Raw genomic sequence first — 21783 nt, forward strand, 5'->3', positions numbered from 1 at the left:
CTCTGCATCAGCTGTTGAAGAAGGAGGTGTACTTGGCCTGGACACCCACTTTAACCTCACCAGCCCAACTCTGGTCACCTGTGACGCATCACTCACAGCAGTGGGAGTGGTCCTCTCTCAAATTCAGGACCTTGGTGGTCAGTTGTCATGGTCACAGTCTCTCAGGTTGTGTGACTGGTAATGATGTCACTAGATGAGTTCCAGACATTTCTCAGTAACGGGTTTTATAAAAAAGGTTGTGGCAGATTCATGCATCAAAATTTCTATAGAATGAACTATAAAATCGTAATAATTTTCTGGTATTTTCCCCACACTAATGTTTGAGTCCCTCTTGAATGTATCACTAGCCACTTTAAACAATGCCACTTCATATAATGTTTTCATACCCTACATTACTCATCTCAGATGTATATGCTGTACTCTATACTATCTACTGCATCTTGCCAACTTGATGTAATGTATGTTTTTATATATTTGATGTACATATTCGTATTCATTCCTTTACACTTGTGTTTATATGGTAGTAGTTGTGAAATTGTTAGGTTATATTACTTGTTAGATATTACTGCGTGGTCGGAACTAGAAGCACAAGCATTTCGCTACACTCGCATTAACATCTGCTAACCATGTGTATGTGACAAATACATTTGATTGGATTTTGATTTGAAGGTGTGACACAGTCATCATCAGGCTGAGTTTAGCGTAAACCACAACCAACACAAACAACCTGACAAAGATAAATGTCATTCAGTTTCCCAGATGTAACTATGCAGGTGTCATCATTACTGTATAAGGTATTAATTATAATTTGCATCTATTAAATATATTGTGTTTTATAGTAGTGTCAAAACAACCTAGCGTATAGACAGTAGATACTATAAGAGTAAGCCTGTGGATAGACAGTAGATGATATGACAGTTAACCTGTGGATGGACAGTCGATGTTATGACAATTAACCTGTGGATGGACAGTCGATGTTATGACAATTAACCTTTGGATGGACAGTAGATGTTATGACAGTTAATCTGTGGATAGACAGTAGATGTTATGACAGTTAATCTGTGGATAGACAGTAGATGTTATGACAGTTAACCTGTGGATAGAAAGTCGATGTTATGAAAGTTAACCTGTGGATGGACAGTAGATGTTATGACAGTTAACCTGTGGATAGACAGTAGATGTTATGACAGTTAACCTGTGGATAGACAGTAGATGTTATGACAGTTAACCTGTGGATAGACAGTAGATGTTATGACAGTTAACCTGTGGATAGACAGTAGATGATATGACAGTTAACTTGTGGGTGGACAGTAGATGTTATGACAGTTAACCTGTGGATAGACAGTAGGTTTTTTGACAGTTCATTGGCACCCTATGACCTCTGTTGTCTCTGCTAGTTGACATGATGGCTGCTGAAAGCTTCCTTCATTACCAAGTCCCGCCCTCTCTCTCCTTCAACCCCACTCATGACATTGGCCACGTTCCAGTTTGATTACATTGAAGTCGCCTGCCAGATCTCACAATGCCTGGATTGGTGTTTAACACATCAGATGATCACATCATGTTGTACAGTAACCTTATTTGTTGACGCGTGCAACTCAACTGCAATATAGTTGGCCTGGAACAAGACAGCTCATTCCTCATTGTGGTTGATAGATTGAGTTCTGACCTCACAGATACAGGAAGCTACTAACACTGCTACTGCTCTCACTCCCTCCCTCCGATCTCACTCTGACAGCCACAGTTTCCTCTTCTCTCTCTGGTTAGCCAGCCTACTTGAAACTCTTTAGGCTCTTTATGCTCAAAGCCATGAGTAAGTGTTACTTCTCTGTAAAATTATGTCTAATGATTCATTTGAAAGTCAACAATAGGTTTGGCTATATGTCCTACCTGCATGTACAGTGGCTTGCAAAAGTTTTCACCCCCCTTGGTATTTTAGCTATTTTTATTGCCTTACAACCTGAAATTAAAATAGATTTTTTGGGGGGTTGTATCATTTTATTTACACAACATGCCTACCATTTAGATTTTTTATTTTATTGTATAACAAACAAGAAATAAGACAAAAAAACTGAAAACTTGAGCATGCATAACTATTCAGCCCCAAAAGTCAATACTTTGTAGAGCCACCTTTTGCAGCAATTACAGCTGCAAGTGTCTTGCGGTATGTCTCTATAAGCTTGGCATATCTAGCCACTGGGATTTTGGCCCATTCTTCAAGGCAAAACTGCTCCAGCTCCTTCAAGTTGGATGGATTCCCCTGGTGTACAGCAATCTTTAAGTCATACCACAGATTCTCAAATGGAATGAGGTCTGGGCTTTGACTAGGCCATTCCAAGACAGTTAAACGTTTCCACTTAAACCACTCGAGTGTTGCTTTAGCAGTATGTCTAGGGTCAATGTCCTGCTGGAAGGTGAACCTCTGTCCCAGTCTCAAATCTCTGGAAGACTGAAACAGGTTTCCCTCATGAATTTCCCTGTATTTAGCGCCATCCATCATTCCTTCAATTCTGACAAGTTTCCCAGTCCCTGCCAAAGAAAAACATTTTTGTCTCGTCTGACCAGAGTATCTTCTCCATATGTTTGGGGAGTCTCCCACATGCCTTTGGCGAACACCAAACGTGTTTGCTTATTTTTTTCTTTAAGCAATTTTTTCTGGCCACTCTTCCATAAAGCCCAGCTCTGTGGAGTGTACGGCTTCTAGTGGTCCTATGGATGGATACAAAATTCTCCACTGTGGAGCTTTGCCGCTCCTTCAGGGTTATCTTTGGTCTCTTTGTTGCCTCTTTGATTAATTCCGTACTTGCCTGGTCCATGAGTTTTGGTGGGTGGCCCTCTCTTGGTAGATTTGTTGTGGTGCCATATTCTTTCATTTTTTTAATAATGAATTTAATGGTGCTCCGTGGGATATTCAGAATGTCGGATATATATATATATATTTTTTATATATATTTAAAAAAAAAAAAAAATTATCCCCAATTTCATGGTGTCCAATTGTTGTAGTACCTACTATCTTGTCTCATCGCTACAACTCCCGTACGGGCTTCGGTATAGAAGAAGGTTGAAAGTCATGCGTCCTCCGAAACACAACCCAACCTAGCCGCACTGCTTCTTAACACAGCGCGCATCCAACCCGGAAGCCAGCCGCACCAATATGTCGGAGGAAACACCGTGCACCTAGCTAGCTGGCTAACATTAGCAAGGTGAGGGGTAAACTGTAACTGGCCACTATATTTCCTGTTGCTGTGAGAAGCTGTATCTTTAACAACAAGTCCCCCTCAACAGTAAGAGAGATGGGGTGAGATCCCACCACTTTTAATACAGCTATTCTTCCTCCATTTACAGATGAAACAATAGAGATGCTTCATACTTTGGGATCATATGAGGCGAATCCTATCTTCCACTTAAGTCAAATGTAGACATTGTCCTTCAATGATGTCAATTTGGAGACAAAATAAAACTGAAGTGATACTTCAGGATTTTGGCCCTTTATCTACTTCCCCAGAGACAGACAAGCTTGTAGAGGACATTTTTATGACTGTATCCCGTATGAAGGAAGTTAGCGGTAGTTTTGCCATGACTGGAGGTGAATGGCATGCTAGCAGATACCGAGGAAATCAGCTCCTATTGATTTTAATTTTGGAAATCTGTTCCCAAGTATAATAGAGAGACACACTAACGTAAGAAAGGTTTGAAATTATTACGTTTTAGTCACATTTGATATTTATTTGGGCTTTTGTAGTCAATTTGCAAATTATGTTCCTGCCCCTGATCATTCGCTCAAGACAAAACCTTGGAATCTACCAGATGATCCCTGCACCAGATGGTTCATGTTCGATTGTGTCTCATTGATGATGATATGTACAGTACCTGTGTCCACAGAACCTGATAACTCAGGGAAGAGATCCTCCAGAGTTGCTGCAGTGTGTCTGGGGCTGCTGTGTGTTCTACTTGCTGGGATCATAGGCCTGTCTGTCTACTGTAAGTCTGAAGTTATAGTTCCTACAATTCAGTTCTGTGACTATCTCTTTTAATTATAAACTTTGTTGTTGTTGTAACAGATTATGGGGTTTATAAGAGTTTCTTAGCCTATAAAACCAACTCATCTGCAGAGAGAGACCAGCTACAGACCAGCTACAACAACCTGACTACTGAGAGAGGCCAGCTACAGACCAGCTACAACAACCTGACTACTGAGAGAGACCAGCTACAGACCAGTTACAACAACCTGGCTAAACAGATAGAACAGCTACAGACTGAGAGAGATTTTCTTAGGGGGTGGCTTACCAATTGCAGTGAGTAAACCTACAGTAATAAATTATAATTAATCCCACAAACATGATCATGAGTCTGTATTCTTATATTAAGTTTAGTTTGTGAGTTGAAGGAAATTCATGTCAATCATCTTGTAGAACAAACCTGTCCTGCTGGCTGGCAGAAGTTTGAATCCAGCTGGTACTTCCTGTCTACTGAGACTAAAACCTGGAAGGAGAGCAGAGAGGATTGTCTGGAGAGAGGAGCAGACCTGGTGATCATAAACAGTGATAAGGAACAGGTGAGAGAGACAGAGAGAGAGAGAGAGAGAGAGAGAGAGAGAGAGACAGAGAGAGAGAGAGAGAGAGAGAGAGAGAGAGAGAGAGAGAGAGAGAGAGAGAGCGAGAGCGAGAGCGAAAATACAATGTTGTGTAAAAGATAATATAATATAATTATATATATTATATATATATATATATATATATATTATATTATATATATATTATATATATTTTTCAACAACAGAAATTTCTCTTTGACCTCAAGAGGAGAGTCTGGATTGGTCTGACCGATTCTGTTAATGAGGGGACCTGGAAATGGGTGGACGGCACCCCACTGACCACAGGGTGAGAGATGATAACTAATCTGTCAATAAGGCTCCATAAAAATTTTTTCAATAGAGGTCATTGATGATACCAGTCAATACAATTACAGTGCCTTGCGAAAGTATTCGGCCCCCTTGAACTTTGCGACCTTTTGCCACATTTCAGGCTTCAAACATAAAGATATAAAACTGTATTTTTTTGTGAAGAATCAACAACAAGTGGGACACAATCATGAAGTGGAACGACATTTATTGGATATTTCAGACTTTTTTAACAAATCAAAAACTGAAAAATTGGGCGTGCAAAATTATTCAGCCCCTTTACTTTCAGTGCAGCAAACTCTCTCCAGAAGTTCAGTGAGTATCTCTGAATGATCCAATGTTGACCTAAATGACTAATGATGATAAATACAATCCACCTGTGTGTAATCAAGTCTCCGTATAAATGCACTTGCACTGTGATAGTCTCAGAGGTCCATTAAAAGCGCAGAGAGCATCATGAAGAACAAGGAACACACCAGGCAGGTCCGAGATACTGTTGTGAAGAAGTTTAAAGCCGGATTTGGATACAAAAAGATTTCCCAAGCTTTAAACATTCCAAGGAGCACTGTGCAAGAGATAATATTAAAATGGAAGGAGTATCAGACCACTGCAAATCTACCAAGACCTGGCCGTCCCTCTAAACTTTCAGCTCATACAAGGAGAAGACTGATCAGAGATGCAGCCAAGAGGCCCATGATCACTCTGGATGAACTGCAGAGATCTACAGCTGAGGTGGGAGACTCTGTCCATAGGACAACAATCAGTCGTATATTGCTTTATGGCCTTTATGGAAGAGTGGCAAGAAGAAAGCCATTTCTTAAAGATATCCATAAAAAGTGTCGTTTAAAGTTTGCCACAAGCCACCTGGGAGACACACCAAACATGTGGAAGAAGATGCTCTGGTCAGATGAAACCAAAATTGAACTTTTTGGCAACAATGCAAAACGTTATGTTTGGCGTAAAAGCAACACAGCTGAACACACCATCCCCACTGTCAAACATGGTGGTGGCAGCATCATTGTTTGGGCCTGCTTTTCTTCAGCAGGGACAGGGAAGATGGTTAAAATTGATGGGAAGATGGATGGAGCCAAATACAGGACCATTCTGGAAGAAAACCTGATGGAGTCTGCAAAAGACCTGAGACTGGGACGGAGATTTGTCTTCCAACAAGACAATGATCCAAAACATAAAGCAAAATCTACAATGGAATGGTTCAAAAATAAACATATCCAGGTGTTAGAATGGCCAAGTCAAAGTCCAGACCTGAATCCAATCGAGAATCTGTGGAAAGAACTGAAAACTGCTGTTCACAAATGCTCTCCATCCAACCTCACTGAGCTCGAGCTGTTTTGCAAGGAGGAATGGGAAAAAAATTCAGTCTCTCGATGTGCAAAACTGATAGAGACATACCCCAAGCGACTTACAGCTGTAATCGCAGCAAAAGGTGGCGCTACAAAGTATTAACTTAAGGGGGCTGAATAATTTTGCACGCCCAATTTTTCAGTTTTTGATTTGTTAAAAAAGTTTTAAATATCCAATAAATGTCGTTCCACTTCATGATTGTGTCCCACTTGTTGTTGATTCTTCACAAAAAAATACAGTTTTATATCTTTATGTTTGAAGCCTGAAATGTGGCAAAAGGTCGCAAAGTTCAAGGGGGCCGAATACTTTCGCAAGGCACTGTAACTATGAAAAATGTATACATAACATTTCCGATTGTGATGTTCCAACTGTGACATCTAACTGGTATTAACCATGATATCTGACTGCTTTTAACCCTGTAGGTACTGGTATTAACCATGATATCTGACTGTTTTTAACCCTGTAGGTACAGGTATTAACCATGATATCTGACTGTTTTAACCCTGAAGGTACTGGTATGCCAAACAGCCTGATAATACAGGTCCTAATGGAGACGAGGACTGTGCTGAGATACACAAAGATCAGAGTCCTCTGAAGGCATGGAATGACTTGTCATGTGACAGCATAATCAACTGGGTTTGTGAGAAAGAGTTTTAACCATAACAACATGCTGTAACACATACAGTAGACTCCAGTGCATCTCTCTCTCTCTCTCTCTCTCTCTCTCTCTCTGTCTCTCTCTCTCTCTCTCTCTCTCTCTCTCTCTCTCTCTTTCTCTCTCTCTCTCTCTCTCTCTGTGTCTCTCTCTGTGTCTCTCTCTCTCTCTCTCTCTCTCTCTCTCTCTCTCTCTCTCTTTCTCTCTCTCTCTCTCTCTCTCTCTCTCTCTGTGTCTCTCTCTGTGTCTCTCTCTCTCTCTCTCTCTCTCTCTCTCTCTCTCTCTCTCTCTCTCAAACCCATGCACACAAATGTTGTATTTGTTTGTATTAGTATATTAATAAATGTCCTGCTTATTTCCTGACATTATAGCTTCCTGTTTACCAGAGTCAACATGAAGTTAGTACACTTGACTTTGTTCACACTGTATGCGGTGCATTTGGTCATTTCCAATTAAATACATTCTTCTTACTTGCTACAGATATTTACAATCTACAATTTAGGCCTGGTGATGACATTCTGAACAGTACCAAACCACCTTTACATACACTGTATAGGAGGTGACTGTATCACCAATCAATGAGTGTAGTAGAGATATCAAAGGGTATCAAAGGATGTAAATGAATCATCTTTGACAATCAGTCTTTGTTGTCAAGTTACATATCAAGTGCTCATATTTGACTGCTGTTCCCCTATATGGGTCCTAAAAGAGGGAAGTGAAGTTGATATTTTCAGTGGTTTAACCAGCTGTCACTCAAAACGCCTCAACCAATTAGGTTCATAACGAGAGAGGAGAGCCCTGGTGGTTTATGTTGTCACCTCATCTTCACTGGTTAAGACTACCCACCCTCAATATCCACTTGGAGCAGTTTGTAGTGTCACATCTATTGTCTGGACATTCTAATGACCCATTATTATAGTCCTGGACCTACTGAACATGTTGATGTATATTTTGGGGTAAACAAAGATGCCCAGGGTCCCTGCTCATCTGTGTGAACGTGCCTCAGGCATGCTGTAAGGAGGCATGAGGTCTGCAGATGTGGCCAGGTCAGTAAATTGCAATGTCCGTACTGTGAGACGCCTAAAACAGCGCTACAGGGAGACAGGACAGACAGCTGATCGTCCTCGCAGCGGCAGGCCACGTGTAACAACACCTGCACAGGATCGGTACATCCGAAAATCACACCTGCGTGACAGGTACAGGATGGCAACAACAACTGCCCGAGTTACACCAGGAATGCACAATCCCTCCATCAGTGCTCAGACTGTCCGCAATAGGCTGAGAGAGGCTGGACTGAGGGCTTGTAGGCCTGTTGTAAAGGCAGGTCCTCACCAGACATCACCGGCAACAACATCGCCTATGGGCACAAACCCACCGTCGCTGGACCAGACATGACTGTCAAAAAGTGCTCTTCATTGACGAGTCACAGTTTTGTCTCACCAGGGGTGATGGTCGGATTTGCGGTTATAGTCGAAGGAATGAGCGTTACACCGAGGCCTGTACTCTGGAGCGGGATCGATTTGGAGGTGAAGGGTCCATCATGGTCTGGGGCGGTGTGTCACAGCATCATTGGACTGAGCTTGTTGTCATTGCAGGCAATCTCAACGCTGTGCGTTACAGGGAAGACATCCTTCTCCCTCATGTGGTACCCTTCCTGCAGGCTCATCCTGTCATGACCCTCCAACATGACAATGCCACCAGCCATACTGCTCTTTCTGTGCGTGACTTCCTGCAGCAATGCCAGTGTTCTGCCATGGCCAGCGAAGAGCCCGTATCTCAATCCTATTGAGCCTGTCTGGGACCTGTTGGATCGGAGGGTGAGGGCCATAAACACAGTTGACAGTGAGAAGACGTTTCTTTTTTTGCTGAGTTTGTGTTAACTGTCACGACTTCTGCCGAAGTCGAAGCCTCTCCTTGTTCGGGCGGTGTTCGGCGGTCGACGTTTCCGGTCTTCTAGCCATCATTGATCCATTTTTCATTTTCCATTGGTTTTGTATTTGTCTTCCTACACACCTGGTTTCAATCCCATTCATCACCTGTTGTGTATTTAACCCTCTGTTTCCCCTCATGTCTTTGTCAGAGATTGTTTGTATGTCAGTGTTGTATATATTATTTGTATTGGTGTGCGACGGGTCCTCGTACCCATTGTTGTTATTTGTTAGATTTAGTGTTTGGAGTATGTTTCGTTCATTGTTATTAAATAACTCCATTACACTCAGTTTGATTCTCCAGCGCCTGACTTCCCTGCCACCTATACACACGACTCTGACATTAACAGCTAGCCTTTGTTCTCCACATCTCCTCTATGATCTATATCTTCCTGGTATGACAGTGTCCTGTCCATCATCACAAATAGAAAGTCCCATTCCCTGGGCAGGAGGACTGTGTTGAGTTAAACTCTGGACAAGATGAACATGTAGAGACATGGAATGACTTATAATGTTCTGCAGAAAATGGTTTAACAATAACCACTGTAACAATCTCTCACACGCACACATGCACACAAGTATACAAACTTGTTATATTTTTTTGCATTAGCATAGCCACAACTACCCGTGTCATTTTGTTGATACTTCCCTAGAGTTAACAGAGACAGAGATGTCACTAGAATCAGAGACTTAACGTATAGAGGTCTTACAGTTGACGTACGACACCTCCTGGTGACCATGTTGGAAGACCTCCACATTAATTCTAGAAGCAGAAACTTAACGTATAGAGAGGTCTTACAGTTGATGTACGACACCTCCTGGTGACCATGTTGGAAGACCTCCACATTAATTCTAGAAGCAGAGACTTAACGTATAGTAGACCTACATAGAAAGAAAGACCAGGCATTGTTAAAGATGTCAAAGCTCTTCTAATCGAAACCAGATATGAACAAGAAGGTCAAGTTTGACAGAGGTGAGATGGAGGAGAGGATTGTGGATGTCTATGTCAGTGCAGACACCCTGAGAGACGGTGAGACCAGCACCAAGAGAGAAGAGACAGCAGACACTGCCCCTGATAATGGATCAGGAGACCAGCGCTCAGGTATCCAAGTGAATTGCTTATCACCTAGTTGTAAGAAGTGCTGGTTACTAGGCCTATTTACCTGGTGTTAAAACAAATAAAAAAGGAAGTGGGATACCTAGAGTCAGTTGTTGTCTTCTGCATTTAACCCAACCTCTCTGAATCAGAGGTGAAGGGAGCTGCCGTAATCAACATCATTGGCACCCAGGGAACAGAGGGTTAACTGCCTTGTTACGGGGCAGAATGGCAGATCTTTACCTTGTCAGCCTAACTCTCCTACCTGCCAGTCTACCTACCACCTTACCTAGTAACTGTGTGTTTATACTTTGTAGATAACAGAGCCATCAAAGATTCTGATGATAAAAGGATCAACTTGTTCCAGAGATTTTCCCTTTATAAGACAAACGCAACTGCAGAGAGAGACCAGCTACAGACCAAATACAACAATTTGACTAAAGACAGATACCGGCTAAAGACCAGATACAATACTGATGAGAAAGGACAAATACAAGCTAAGGTTTTTGTGACAGGTGAGATATAAACTGTGATAAAATAGAAGTCAAATCAACAGTAGTTATATATCAATGGGTTTATGAGTATAAAGATACTGGCTAAGTTTCTCAATGTGTTCAACTTTGCTCTTCAACAGAGCAGCAATGTCAGGAGGGATGGAGATACTTTGACTCCAGTTTGTACTTCCTGTCTTCTGAGAAGAAAAACTGGGAGGAGAGCAGACAGGACTGCCTGGAGAGAGGAACAGGTGAGAGAGAGAGAGACAGAGACAGAGAGAGAAACAGAGAAAGAGAGAGAGTCAGAGACACAGAGAGAGAGAAAGAAGGGGTGAGTGACTGATTGCCAGGAAGTCAGGCGCAGAAGAGCAGAGAAGGGTGATAACAGGAGAACTTTAATAGTCATCGCATCACCCTGGCCCAAAGGCACAGGCGAGGCAGCACAAAGCACAACCACGGTAACATGAACCGGATAAACAAAACAAACAAACCAAGGTTTGAAACAAATCTAGCGCAAGTCAGCCTGTAGCGTAACACCCTACACAAAGAACAATTCCACACACAGACATGGGGGAAACAGAGGGTAATATACATTAAGTCTGATGAGGGAATGTGAACCAGGTGTGCGGGAAAACAAGACAAAACAAATGGAAAATGAAAGGTGGAGATGCGATGACTAGAAGACTGATGACGTCGACTGCTGAACGCTACCCGAACAAGGAGAGGGACAGACTTCGGTGGAAGTGGTGACAGAGAGAGAGGTTGAGCAAATATTTTCATCAGTACACTAATATGTGGGTTGAAATATGTTAAAAGTTTTTATCTTTCTCAAAAACATACATTTGTCTTCAACCTCCACATGAGAGCCTGGATTGGTCTGACTGACTCTGTTACTGAGGAGGTCTGGAAGTGGGTGGATGGCACATCACTGACCACAGGGTGACAGATTTGACCATTTTACCTTGTGATATGGAGATACAAAACAACAGTGATGTATTGCTTCCAATCATATTCATCAAAATGTGTGTTTAAAAATAATGAATGTAATTCAATGAGATCTATAGATGTATTATAGATAGCAGGTAATATTTATAAATGAAAATGTAATTGAAAGAGTAAAATAAAAAATGTATTGATGGTCCATTCTTGATAATGGTCTGATCATCTTACAGAGTGTGTCTGTAAAACTGAGAACACATAGGACTATGTACATTATTGAGGAGGATGTTTGTACCACAGTGTCTGACTGTCTGGTTCTCTGTGTTGTTTAGGTACTGGGGGAAAGGACAGCCTGATGATAGAGTGCAGGAGGACTGTGTTGAGATTTACTATGGACAAGATGACCAAGTAAAGACATTAAACTGGATCTGTGAGAAAGTGGTGAAACAATAACCTACTGTTGGAGAATACAATCCTAGGGGAGTGACCTTGGACCTTCTCCTGTATTAGGGTTGAAATGAGGAGATGAATCTGTTTGGCTGAGTGTATGTAGACATACTGTACTCTGTAAAATGCTTCTTCATTCCTTTTGTTAGAAACATGTCATGTGATTTGCAGTAGGCTTATGCTTAGTAAAAAAAGGTGGGACAAATTATTAACCTGTTTATGACTTTAATAATAAGAATAACAAAGTTACAAATTAATAAATAAAGGAACAATGTTCTTTAACAAGGTTTACCAGCTTCCTGATTGAATGGGATTGGATACTTTAAACAGTATGAACTGGACACACAGAGGGCAGAACAGTACTGAGAGGACACACACACACACACACACACACACACACACACACACACACACACACACACACACAAAACAAACAAATGCTAATGAAAGCCATGAAAGCCACTAGTCTGTGAGTGTATTGCTATCTAATTACACTATATCTATAAGGGCTCAGGGCCAGACCCACATGCAGACACGGGAGGCAGATGGTTTGAGTGTTTGATATTTATTAGTTCCAAAAGGGGTAGGCAAGAGAATATTCATGGACAGTCAAAATATCAAAACCAGATCAGAGTTCAAGAGGTACAGAGTGGCAGGCAGGCTCGAGCTCAGGGCAGGCAGGCTGGTCAGGCAGGCGGGTACAGAGTCCAGAAAACAGGCAAGGGTCAAAACTAACAGGAGGACTAGCAAAAGAGTGAATATCAAAAACAGGAGCACGGGAAAACATGCTGGTTGACTTGAAACAGACAAGACCAACTGGCACAGAGAGACAGGAAACACGGGGATAAATACACTGGGGAAAATAAGTGACACTTTGAGGGGGTGGAGACAATCACAAGGACAGGTGAAACAGATCAGGGCGTGACAATATCAGACTTTCACAACAAGGTCCAAATTCAGATGTTATCTGTGTACAGCAGCGAAGTTCCTCCTCTGTTATAGACCAGTTACAACAACCTGACCGACTGAGGAGAGGCCATCTTCAGGCAAAGCTTTGTTACTAAGTTTCTCAAAGTGTTGTCATGACGTTGCCCTCTTTGAGTACAGCGAGCACCATCCCCCGCTCTCTGCTTCTACAACCAGAAGGAAGACCCTGCCTCCTGGACACACAGTATTAGAGAGAGGGTAAACTTTCACAGAGGACAAAGGAAATCCTTCCACCTCACAGAACTTGAGGTAAGAACACATTTCATGTTCCAGAGAAAGTGTAAAAGATCGGAGAAGAATCCAGCTACGAACTGGTGCGTTTGTCACATTTTGGGAAGCTCATGAGAAACGGTGTGGCCACATTACCATAATGCTGTTTATATAATAGCCTCAGATAAGAGGTTTACATCTAATTGTTGTATAAGATGAATGAGTGAGGATGATACTGTTTGAATAATGGTGTAATATGATTGTGGACTGTTTAATGAAGAAAAATACAATTCCCTTTTGATTTGAACTAAATCAGAGGACTCCCCCTAGGCCAGTTAGGGTCAGACATCCTGGGACAGCCTTTTCTGCCATTCTGGATAAAACCCCACTTTGAGAAATTATCACCAGACCATGTTTTTCTCCATTAGGGGAGGACTAAGGTTGTAGACCAAGCTTACCTCAATTACGAGAGGGCTAAAGGTGTAGACCATTGCTGAATCTTTTAACCATACCACGTGGTTAAACTCTTAGAATATCGATGCAGACAGAATGAGAACAAGTCTTTGATACTAATTACTAGTCTGCAGCTAGGAATTCGGCATCAGTGAACGCGAAGAACGACAACCGCCGAAACATCCATTCTATAACGAATGTCACTTTGAACTATCCCCTCTAACCAAGACAGAGTGAGAGAGGGAGAGACGGAGAATTCTACAAAAGAAAGACTTTTCACCAGCGATCAAGATGACACATTAAGCGTAAATATATATATTGATTGCAATTGTTCCCAAATGAGTGAGCGTTCATGTGTAAGGGATTAGCATTTTAATTGTTATAATTAACTCTGCTCCCTTGTCTAACAAGCTGCCATGCCAGTTCAGCCCACTAGGGCACATTCTATCATTTCATGTAACCATATTTACTGTTTGTTTATGCATTTCAGTGAATTACTTAGTTAGTAATAAATAAATTATTTAAGACAATTGATGTATGGATAACTCATAGTGAAGACTGGATTCGTGCAGATAACCATCAATTTACTACGTTTGGAATGAGACTAACGTGAGGTAAAACAAATAATTAATTAATCAGAAGGCTATTGATCAGATATGAAAATATCTGAAAGGTTATATTGGGAAATTATAACTTTGTAATCTGAATACTTTCCTTGGTGCCCCTATTTCCTAGTTAATTATGACACGCTTCAAGACTGCTTCAATCAAGTGGATTGGGATATGTTCCGCATTGCGGCTGTACCTGTAGTTAGTACTACATCCACCCAGGTCTCTGTCACCAACACTACAGCTGTATCTGTAGTTAGTACTACATCCAACCAGGTCTCTGTCAAAAACACTACAGCTGTACCTGTAGTTAGTACTACATCCACCCAGGTCTCTGTCACCAACACTACAGCTGTACCTGTAGTTAGTACTACATCCACCCAGGTCTCTGTCACCAACACTACAGCTGTACCTGTAGTTAGTACTACATCCACCCAGGTCTCTGTCACCAACACTACAGCTGTACCTGTAGTTAGTACTACATCCACCCAGTATCTGTCACCAACACTACAGCTGTACCTGTAGTTAGTACTACATCCACCCAGGTCTCAGTCACCAACACTACAGCTGTACCTGTAGTTAGTACTACATCAACCCAGGGCTCTGTCACCAACACTACAGCTGTACCTGTAGTTAGTACTACATCCACCCAGGTCTCTGTCACCAACACTACAGCTGTACCTGTAGTTAGTACTACATCCACCCAGGTCTCTGTCACCAACACTACAGCTGTACCTGTAGTTAGTACTACATCCACCCAGGTCTCTGTCACCAACACTACAGCTGTACCTGTAGTTAGTACTACATCCACCCAGGCCTCTGTCACCAACACTACAGCTGTACCTGTAGTTAGTACTACATCCACCCAGGTCTCTGTCACCAACACTACAGCTGTACCTGTAGTTAGTACTACATCCACCCAGGTCTCTGTCACCAACACTACAGCTGTACCTGTAGTTAGTACTACATCCACCCAAGTCTCTGTCACCAACACTACAGCTGTACCTGTAGTTAGTACTACATCAACCCAGGTCTCTGTCACCAACACTACAGCTGTACCTGTAGTTAGTACTACATCCACCCAGGCCTCTGTCACCAACACTACAGCTGTACCTGTAGTTAGTACTACATCCACCCAGGTCTCTGTCACCAACACTACAGCTGTACCTGTAGTTAGTACTACATCCACCCAGGTCTCTGTCACCAACACTACAGCTGTACCTGTAGTTAGTACTACATCCACCCAAGTCTCTGTCACCAACACTACAGCTGTACCTGTAGTTAGTACTACATCCACCCAGGTCTCTGTCACCAACACTACAGCTGTACCTGTAGTTAGTACTACATCCACCCAGGTCTCTGTCACCAACACTACAGCTGTACCTGTAGTTAGTACTACATCCACCCAGGTCTCTGTCACCAACACTACAGCTGTACCTGTAGCTAGTACTACATCCACCCAGGTCTCTGTCACCAACACTACAGCTGTACCTGTAGTTAGTACTACATCCACCCAGGTCTCTGTCACCAACACTACAGCTGTACCTGTATTTCGTGCTACATCCACCCAGGTCTCTGTCACCAACACTACAGCTGTACCTGTAGTTAGTACTACATCCACCCAGGTCTCTGTCACCAACACTACAGCTGTACCTGTAGTTAGTACTACATCCTCCCAGGTCTCTGTCACCAACACTACAGCTGTACCTGTAGTTAGTACTACGTCCACCAGAGGGCCACATTTGACTCTGTCCCTGTATCTAAGGATCTGTGTGATGCTTTCTCTCCTCCTGTGGAATAGAGTAGAGCTGTATAATAGTTCATGTAGGTAGATGTCATGTGGAACAATGGAATCTGTGCAGAGAGAGTTGTGTCATTAGATGTAACTAGTATGTATTTGTTATGTTGTACTGAAAGACAGGGTGGAGATATGAACTTCTTGTCATAAAACATGTGAAGTGTTTTCATTATATTTTCTATTCTATTAAATCTCAAACTGAATCTATGGAGATATTGTCAGAACTTCTATTTTTCATTCTGATGAAATCTTCACAGTCAGCATAGATAGGACAAAGACCCTGATATGATCATTGTTGCCATTCACACTCCTTGGCAGATCTAGGATCAGGATCACACAGATCTAGGATCAGCTTTCCTTCCCCCAAACCTAACCTTAACCATTTGTTGTGGAAATGCAAAACTGACCTAAGATCAGTGTCTAGGGACAACTTCCCCCTACACCACCAGTCACAGAGTGAGATTCATAATGTGTTCTCCATTTGAAGGCTGGGGGTGCTGTAAACTCAGTCAGGATATATGTAGTGTATATGTCAATTAACAGGATCCCAATTTATTTTAGCAGATCCAATGTTGGGTCCCTGTCAATTCACACATACATAATGTTTTTTTTTCACTGATTAGAAACTAAAGCTGGAACAAGTCACATGGTGGCCAATGTTGTGTGGATTTGACAGTTTCCCCTTCACTGTGGTTGACAGTTTAAAAAATAGTGACATTACCATTAGTTACACAGACGCAGGACAGTGCAGGGACAAGACACAGAGTTGAGGTTAGAAGTAGAAGTTACTGCATTTCACACCAACTGTTTAATTATGTCAGAGGGAGTCTATGAAATCCCAGATGGATTTGAAGAAGACGAGCCTGATACAATGAAGAACACAGACATTGATGGAAAATTATATGCCAACGTAAGAGCCTTCAAGCCCAGTCCAAGACATGGAGTTGTTGCTTCAGGTAAGATTCCATACGCACACGCACACGCACACGCACACGCACACGCACACACTTACTTTAATCATTTGTAATTCAGTACATGTTCAGTGGTGGAAGAGACCCTCTGGAGTTGCTGCAGTGTGTCTGGGGCTGCTGTGTGTTCTCCTACTGGCTGGGATCATAGGCCTGTCTGTCTACTGTAAGTTTAGTATGTTGTCACTGAGAATTAAGGAGCCTACTTAATTATACTTAATCATCAATGGTGTTTTAGTTACATGTTTGATAAACCTTTCCCTTTTACAGATGGAGTCATTGATAATCACAACTCAACACAGAGAGACCAGCTACAGACCAGTTACAACACCCTGACTAAAGAGAGAGACCAGCTACAGGACAGCAACAGCCTTCTGACTAAAGAGAGAGACCAGCTACAGACCAGTTACAACACCCTGACTAAAGAGAGAGACCAGCTACAGACCAGTTACAACACCCTGACTAAAGAGAGAGAACAGCTACAGACCAGTTACAACACCCTGACTAAAGAGAGAGACCAGCTACATTCTGACAGACTTTTTCTTAGCGGGAGGCTTACCAATCTCAGTGAGTAAACCTACAGTAATAAATTATTATTATTATCGTGTGTCTGTATTTTTTCATTAAGTGTACATCGTGATAAGTTGAAGGAAATTCATGTTTTCATCTTGAAGAACAAACCTGTCCTGAAGGCTGGCAGAAGTTTGAATCCAGTTGGTACTTCCTGTCTACTGAGACTAAAACCTGGAATGAGAGCAGAAAGGACTGTCTGGAGAGAGGAGCAGACCTGGTGATCATAAACAGTGATAAGGAACAGGTGAGAGAGAGAGAGAGAGAGAGAGAGAGAGAGAGCGAGAGAGCGAGAGAGAGAGAGAGAGAGAGGATATGGGTGTACAGTGGGTAGATATGATCAAATATATTTATCTTTCTCAACAACAGGAGTTTCTCTTCAACCTCAACAAGGGAGTCTGGATTGGTCTGACTGACTCTGTTACTGAGGGGAACTTGATATGGGTGGACGGCACCCCACTGACGACCCCAAGGTAATATACTACTGCTCTAATAACACTGACCACCCCAAGGTAATATACTACTGTTATAATAACACTGACCAACCCAAGGTAATATACTACTGCTCTAATAACACTGACCCCTCCAAGGTAATATACTACTGTTATAATAACACTGACCACCCCAAGGTAATACACTACTGTTATAATAACACTGACCAACCCAAGGTAATATATTACTGCTCTAATAACACTGACCACCCCAAGGTAATATACTACTGCTCTAATAACACTGACCACCCCAAGGTAATATATTACTGCTCTAATAACACTGACCAACCCAAGGTAATATACTACTGTTATAATAACACTGACCACCCCAAGGTAATATATTACTGCTATAATAACACTGACCACCCCAAGGTAATATACTACTGCTATAATAACACTGACCACCCCAAGGTAATATACTACTGCTCTAATAACACTGACCAACCCAAGGTAATATACTACTGTTATAATAACACTGACCCCTCCAAGGTAATATATTACTGCTCTAATAACACTGACCCCTCCAAGGTAATATACTACTGCTCTAATAACACTGACCAACCCAAGGTAATATACTACTGTTATAATAACACTGACCCCTCCAAGGTAATATACTACTGTTATAATAACACTGACCACCCCAAGGTAATATACTACTGCTCTAATAACACTGACCAACCCAAGGTAATATACTACTGTTATAATAACACTGACCACCCCAAGGTAATATATTACTGTTATAATAACACTGATCACCCCAAGGTAGTATACTACTGCTCTAATAACACTGACCAACCCAAGGTAATATACTACTGTTATAATAACACTGACCACCCCAAGGTAATATACTACTGCTCTAATAACACTGACCAACCCAAGGTAATATACTACTGTTATAATAACACTGACCACCCCAAGGTAATATACTACTGCTCTAATAACACTGACCAACCCAAGGTAATACACTACTGCTCTAATAACACTGACCACCCCAAGGTAATATACTACTGCTCTAATAACACTGACCAACCCAAGGTAATACACTACTGTTATAATAACACTGACCACCCCAAGGTAATATACTACTGTTATAATAACACTGACCACCCCAAGGTAATATACTACTGTTATAATAACACTGACCACCCCAAGGTAATATACTACTGCTCTAATAACACTGACCAACCCAAGGTAATATATTACTGCTCTAATAACACTGACCAACCCAAGGTAATACACTACTGCTCTAATAACACTGACCAACCCAAGGTAATATACTACTGCTCTAATAACACTGACCACCCCAAGGTAATATACTACTGCTCTAATAACACTGACCACCCCAAGGTAGTATACTACTGTTATAATAACACTGACCACCCCAAGGTAGTATACTACTGTTATAATAACACTGACCACCCCAAGGTAATATACTACTGTTATAATAACACTGACCACCCCAAGGTAATACACTACTGCTCTAATAACACTGACCAACCCAAGGTAATATACTACTGTTATAATAACACTGACCACCCCAAGGTAATATATTACTGTTATAATAACACTGACCAACCCAAGGTAATACACTACTGTTATAATAACACTGACCACCCCAAGGTAATATATTACTGTTATAATAACACTGACCAACCCAAGGTAATATACTACTGCTCTAATAATACTGACCACCCCAAGGTAGTATACTACTGTTATAATAACACTGACCACCCCAAGGTAGTATACTACTGTTATAATAACACTGACCACCCCAAGGTAATATACTACTGTTATAATAACACTGACCACCCCAAGGTAATATACTACTGCTATAATAACACTGACCACAGTGATATCTGACTGTTGTTCACCCTGTAGGTACTGGTATTAACCATGATATCTGACTGTTTTTAACCCTGTAGGTACTGGTATTAACCATGATATCTGACTGTTTTTAACCCTGTAGGTACTGGTATTAACCATTAACCACTGTTTTTAACCCTGTAGGTACTGGTATTAACCATTAACCACTGTTTTTAACCCTGTAGGTACTGGTATTAACCATTAACCACTGTTTTTAACCCTGTAGGTACTGGTATTAACCATGATATCTGACTGTTGTTAACCCTGTAGGTACTGGTATTAACCATTAACCACTGTTTTTAACCCTGTAGGTACTGGTCTTAACCATGATATCTGACTGTTGTTAACCCTGTAGGTACTGGTATTAACCATTAACCACTGTTGTTAACCCTGTAGGTACTGGCATTAACCATGATATCTGACTGTTTTTAACCCTGTAGGTAATGGTATTAACCATGATATCTGACTGTTGTTAACCCTGTAGGTACTGGTATTGACCATTAACCACTGTTTTTAACCCTGTAGGTACTGGTATTAACCATTAACCACTGTTTTTAACCCTGTAGGTACTGGTATTAACCATTAACCACTGTTTTTAACCCTGTAGGTACTGGCCTCCACATCAGCCTGATAATGGTGATGGCAAACCAGAATATGGTGAGGAGGACTGTGTTCACATACGTGAAGAACAGAGTCCTCGAACGTCATGGAATGACTTGTCATGTGACAGCAAACTCAACTGGGTTTGTGAGAAAGTGCTTTAACATCACCATGACAACATTCTGTAACACATACAGTAGCCTACAGTGCACACAACTTCCTCCTTCATTCTCTCGCTCTCTCTCTCTCACGCACACACCCTAATTCACACACACGCACAAACACTTGCATGCATGCACGTACACAAACACACACACCTATTGTTGTATTTGTTTGAAGTATCATATTAATAAAAGTCCTACTTATTTCCTGTTTGTAACTTCCTGTGTACCAGTAGTTATGTTTCACACATCATCAGGTTCAACATGAATTCAGTACATTTGACTTTGTGCATTTACATAACTTCCAATTCAAATATATTCTACAGATATTTACATGCTCCAATTGAGTCCTGGTGATGACATTCTCAACAGTACCAAACCACCATTACATACACTGTATAGGAAGGAGGTGACTGTATCACCAATCAATGCGTGTAGTAGAGATATCAAACAATGTTACTTAATAATATTTAACAGTCAGTCTTTGTTGTGAAGTTACATATAAGCACAATATCAAATGCTCATATTTGACTGTTGTTCCCCCATATGGGTCCCAAAAGAGGGAAGGGAAGTGAAGTGGATATTTTCAGTGGTTCAACCAGCTGTCACTCAACCAATCAGGTTGATCCTCACTGGTTAAGCATACCCACCCTCAATATCCACTTGGAGCAGTTTGTAGTGTCACATCTATTGTCTGGACATTATAATGACCCATGTTTGTAGTCCTGGACCTACTGAACATGTTGATGTATATTTGGGAGTAAACAGAGGGTCCAAATCAGCAGAAAGGTGAAAGGAAGGAGGAGTTCTGGAAACTCCCTGAATTATCTTGGGGCTGTTACATATGATATTTAATATATGTTAACAACTAGTCTTTGTTCTCCACTTCCACTCTATGATCTATATCCTCCTGGTATGATAGTGTCCTGTCCATCATCACAAATAGCAAGTCCCATTCCCTGGGCAGGAGGACTGTGTTGACATATACTCTGGACAAGATGACCATGTAGAGACATGGAATGATTTATATTGTTCTGCAGAAAATGGTTTAACAATAACCACTGGAACAATCTCTCACACTCACAGACACAGCATGCCAACTTGTTATATTTTTGTATTAGCATAGCCACAACTACCCGTGTCATTTTGTTGATACTTCCCTAGAGTTAACACCTACAGTAGTCACACAGACAGACAAACAGATGATTCAGAGACAGATATATAACTAGAAGCAGAGACTTCATGTACAGAGG

The 21783-nt window shown here is 41.5% G+C and overlaps 1 protein-coding gene and 1 long non-coding RNA gene across 4 annotated transcripts; both read left to right on the plus strand.

Moving 5' to 3' along the window:
• The first annotated feature begins 4020 nt into the window (after positions 1-4020).
• Positions 4021-4906, plus strand: LOC118936747. The gene is made up of 3 exons (XR_005034223.1): positions 4021-4295; positions 4413-4555; positions 4780-4906. It is a non-coding gene; the product is annotated as an uncharacterized LOC118936747 (long non-coding RNA).
• Positions 4907-12533: 7627 nt separating this feature from the next.
• On the plus strand, positions 12534-20767 carry LOC110533211 (CD209 antigen-like protein C). 3 transcript variants are annotated; one of them, XM_036933863.1, is made up of 7 exons: positions 12535-13057; positions 16699-16833; positions 16910-17011; positions 17116-17412; positions 17520-17662; positions 17785-17888; positions 20377-20767. In XM_036933863.1, exons 2-7 carry the CDS (start codon positions 16749-16751, stop codon positions 20531-20533), a joined length of 888 nt encoding a protein of 295 aa, XP_036789758.1. In that variant the 5' UTR covers positions 12535-13057; positions 16699-16748; the 3' UTR covers positions 20534-20767. The 3 variants fall into 3 exon arrangements, with proteins under 3 accessions (XP_036789760.1, XP_036789758.1, XP_036789759.1); XM_036933864.1 differs by lacking the exon at positions 12535-13057 and adding an exon at positions 13734-13776; XM_036933865.1 differs by lacking the exon at positions 16910-17011 and having other exon boundaries at positions 12534-13057.
• Positions 20768-21783: the final 1016 nt, after the last annotated feature.

Source organism: Oncorhynchus mykiss, chromosome 10, assembly GCF_013265735.2.
Source record: "Oncorhynchus mykiss isolate Arlee chromosome 10, USDA_OmykA_1.1, whole genome shotgun sequence".
In the NCBI taxonomy this organism is placed as follows: domain Eukaryota; kingdom Metazoa; phylum Chordata; class Actinopteri; order Salmoniformes; family Salmonidae; genus Oncorhynchus; species Oncorhynchus mykiss.

What these genes read in the sequence shown, in the direction of transcription:
- LOC110533211 (XM_036933863.1), top strand. Translation starts at nt 16,749, where the DNA reads ATGAAGAACACAGACATTGATGGAAAATTATATGCCAACGTAAGAGCC. An exon ending in ACATGGAGTTGTTGCTTCAG is followed by an intron (nt 16,834 to 16,909) that starts GTAAGATTCCAT and finishes TTTGTAATTCAG; the next exon opens with TACATGTTCAGTGGTGGAAG. An exon ending in CATAGGCCTGTCTGTCTACT is followed by an intron (nt 17,012 to 17,115) that starts GTAAGTTTAGTA and finishes TCCCTTTTACAG; the next exon opens with ATGGAGTCATTGATAATCAC.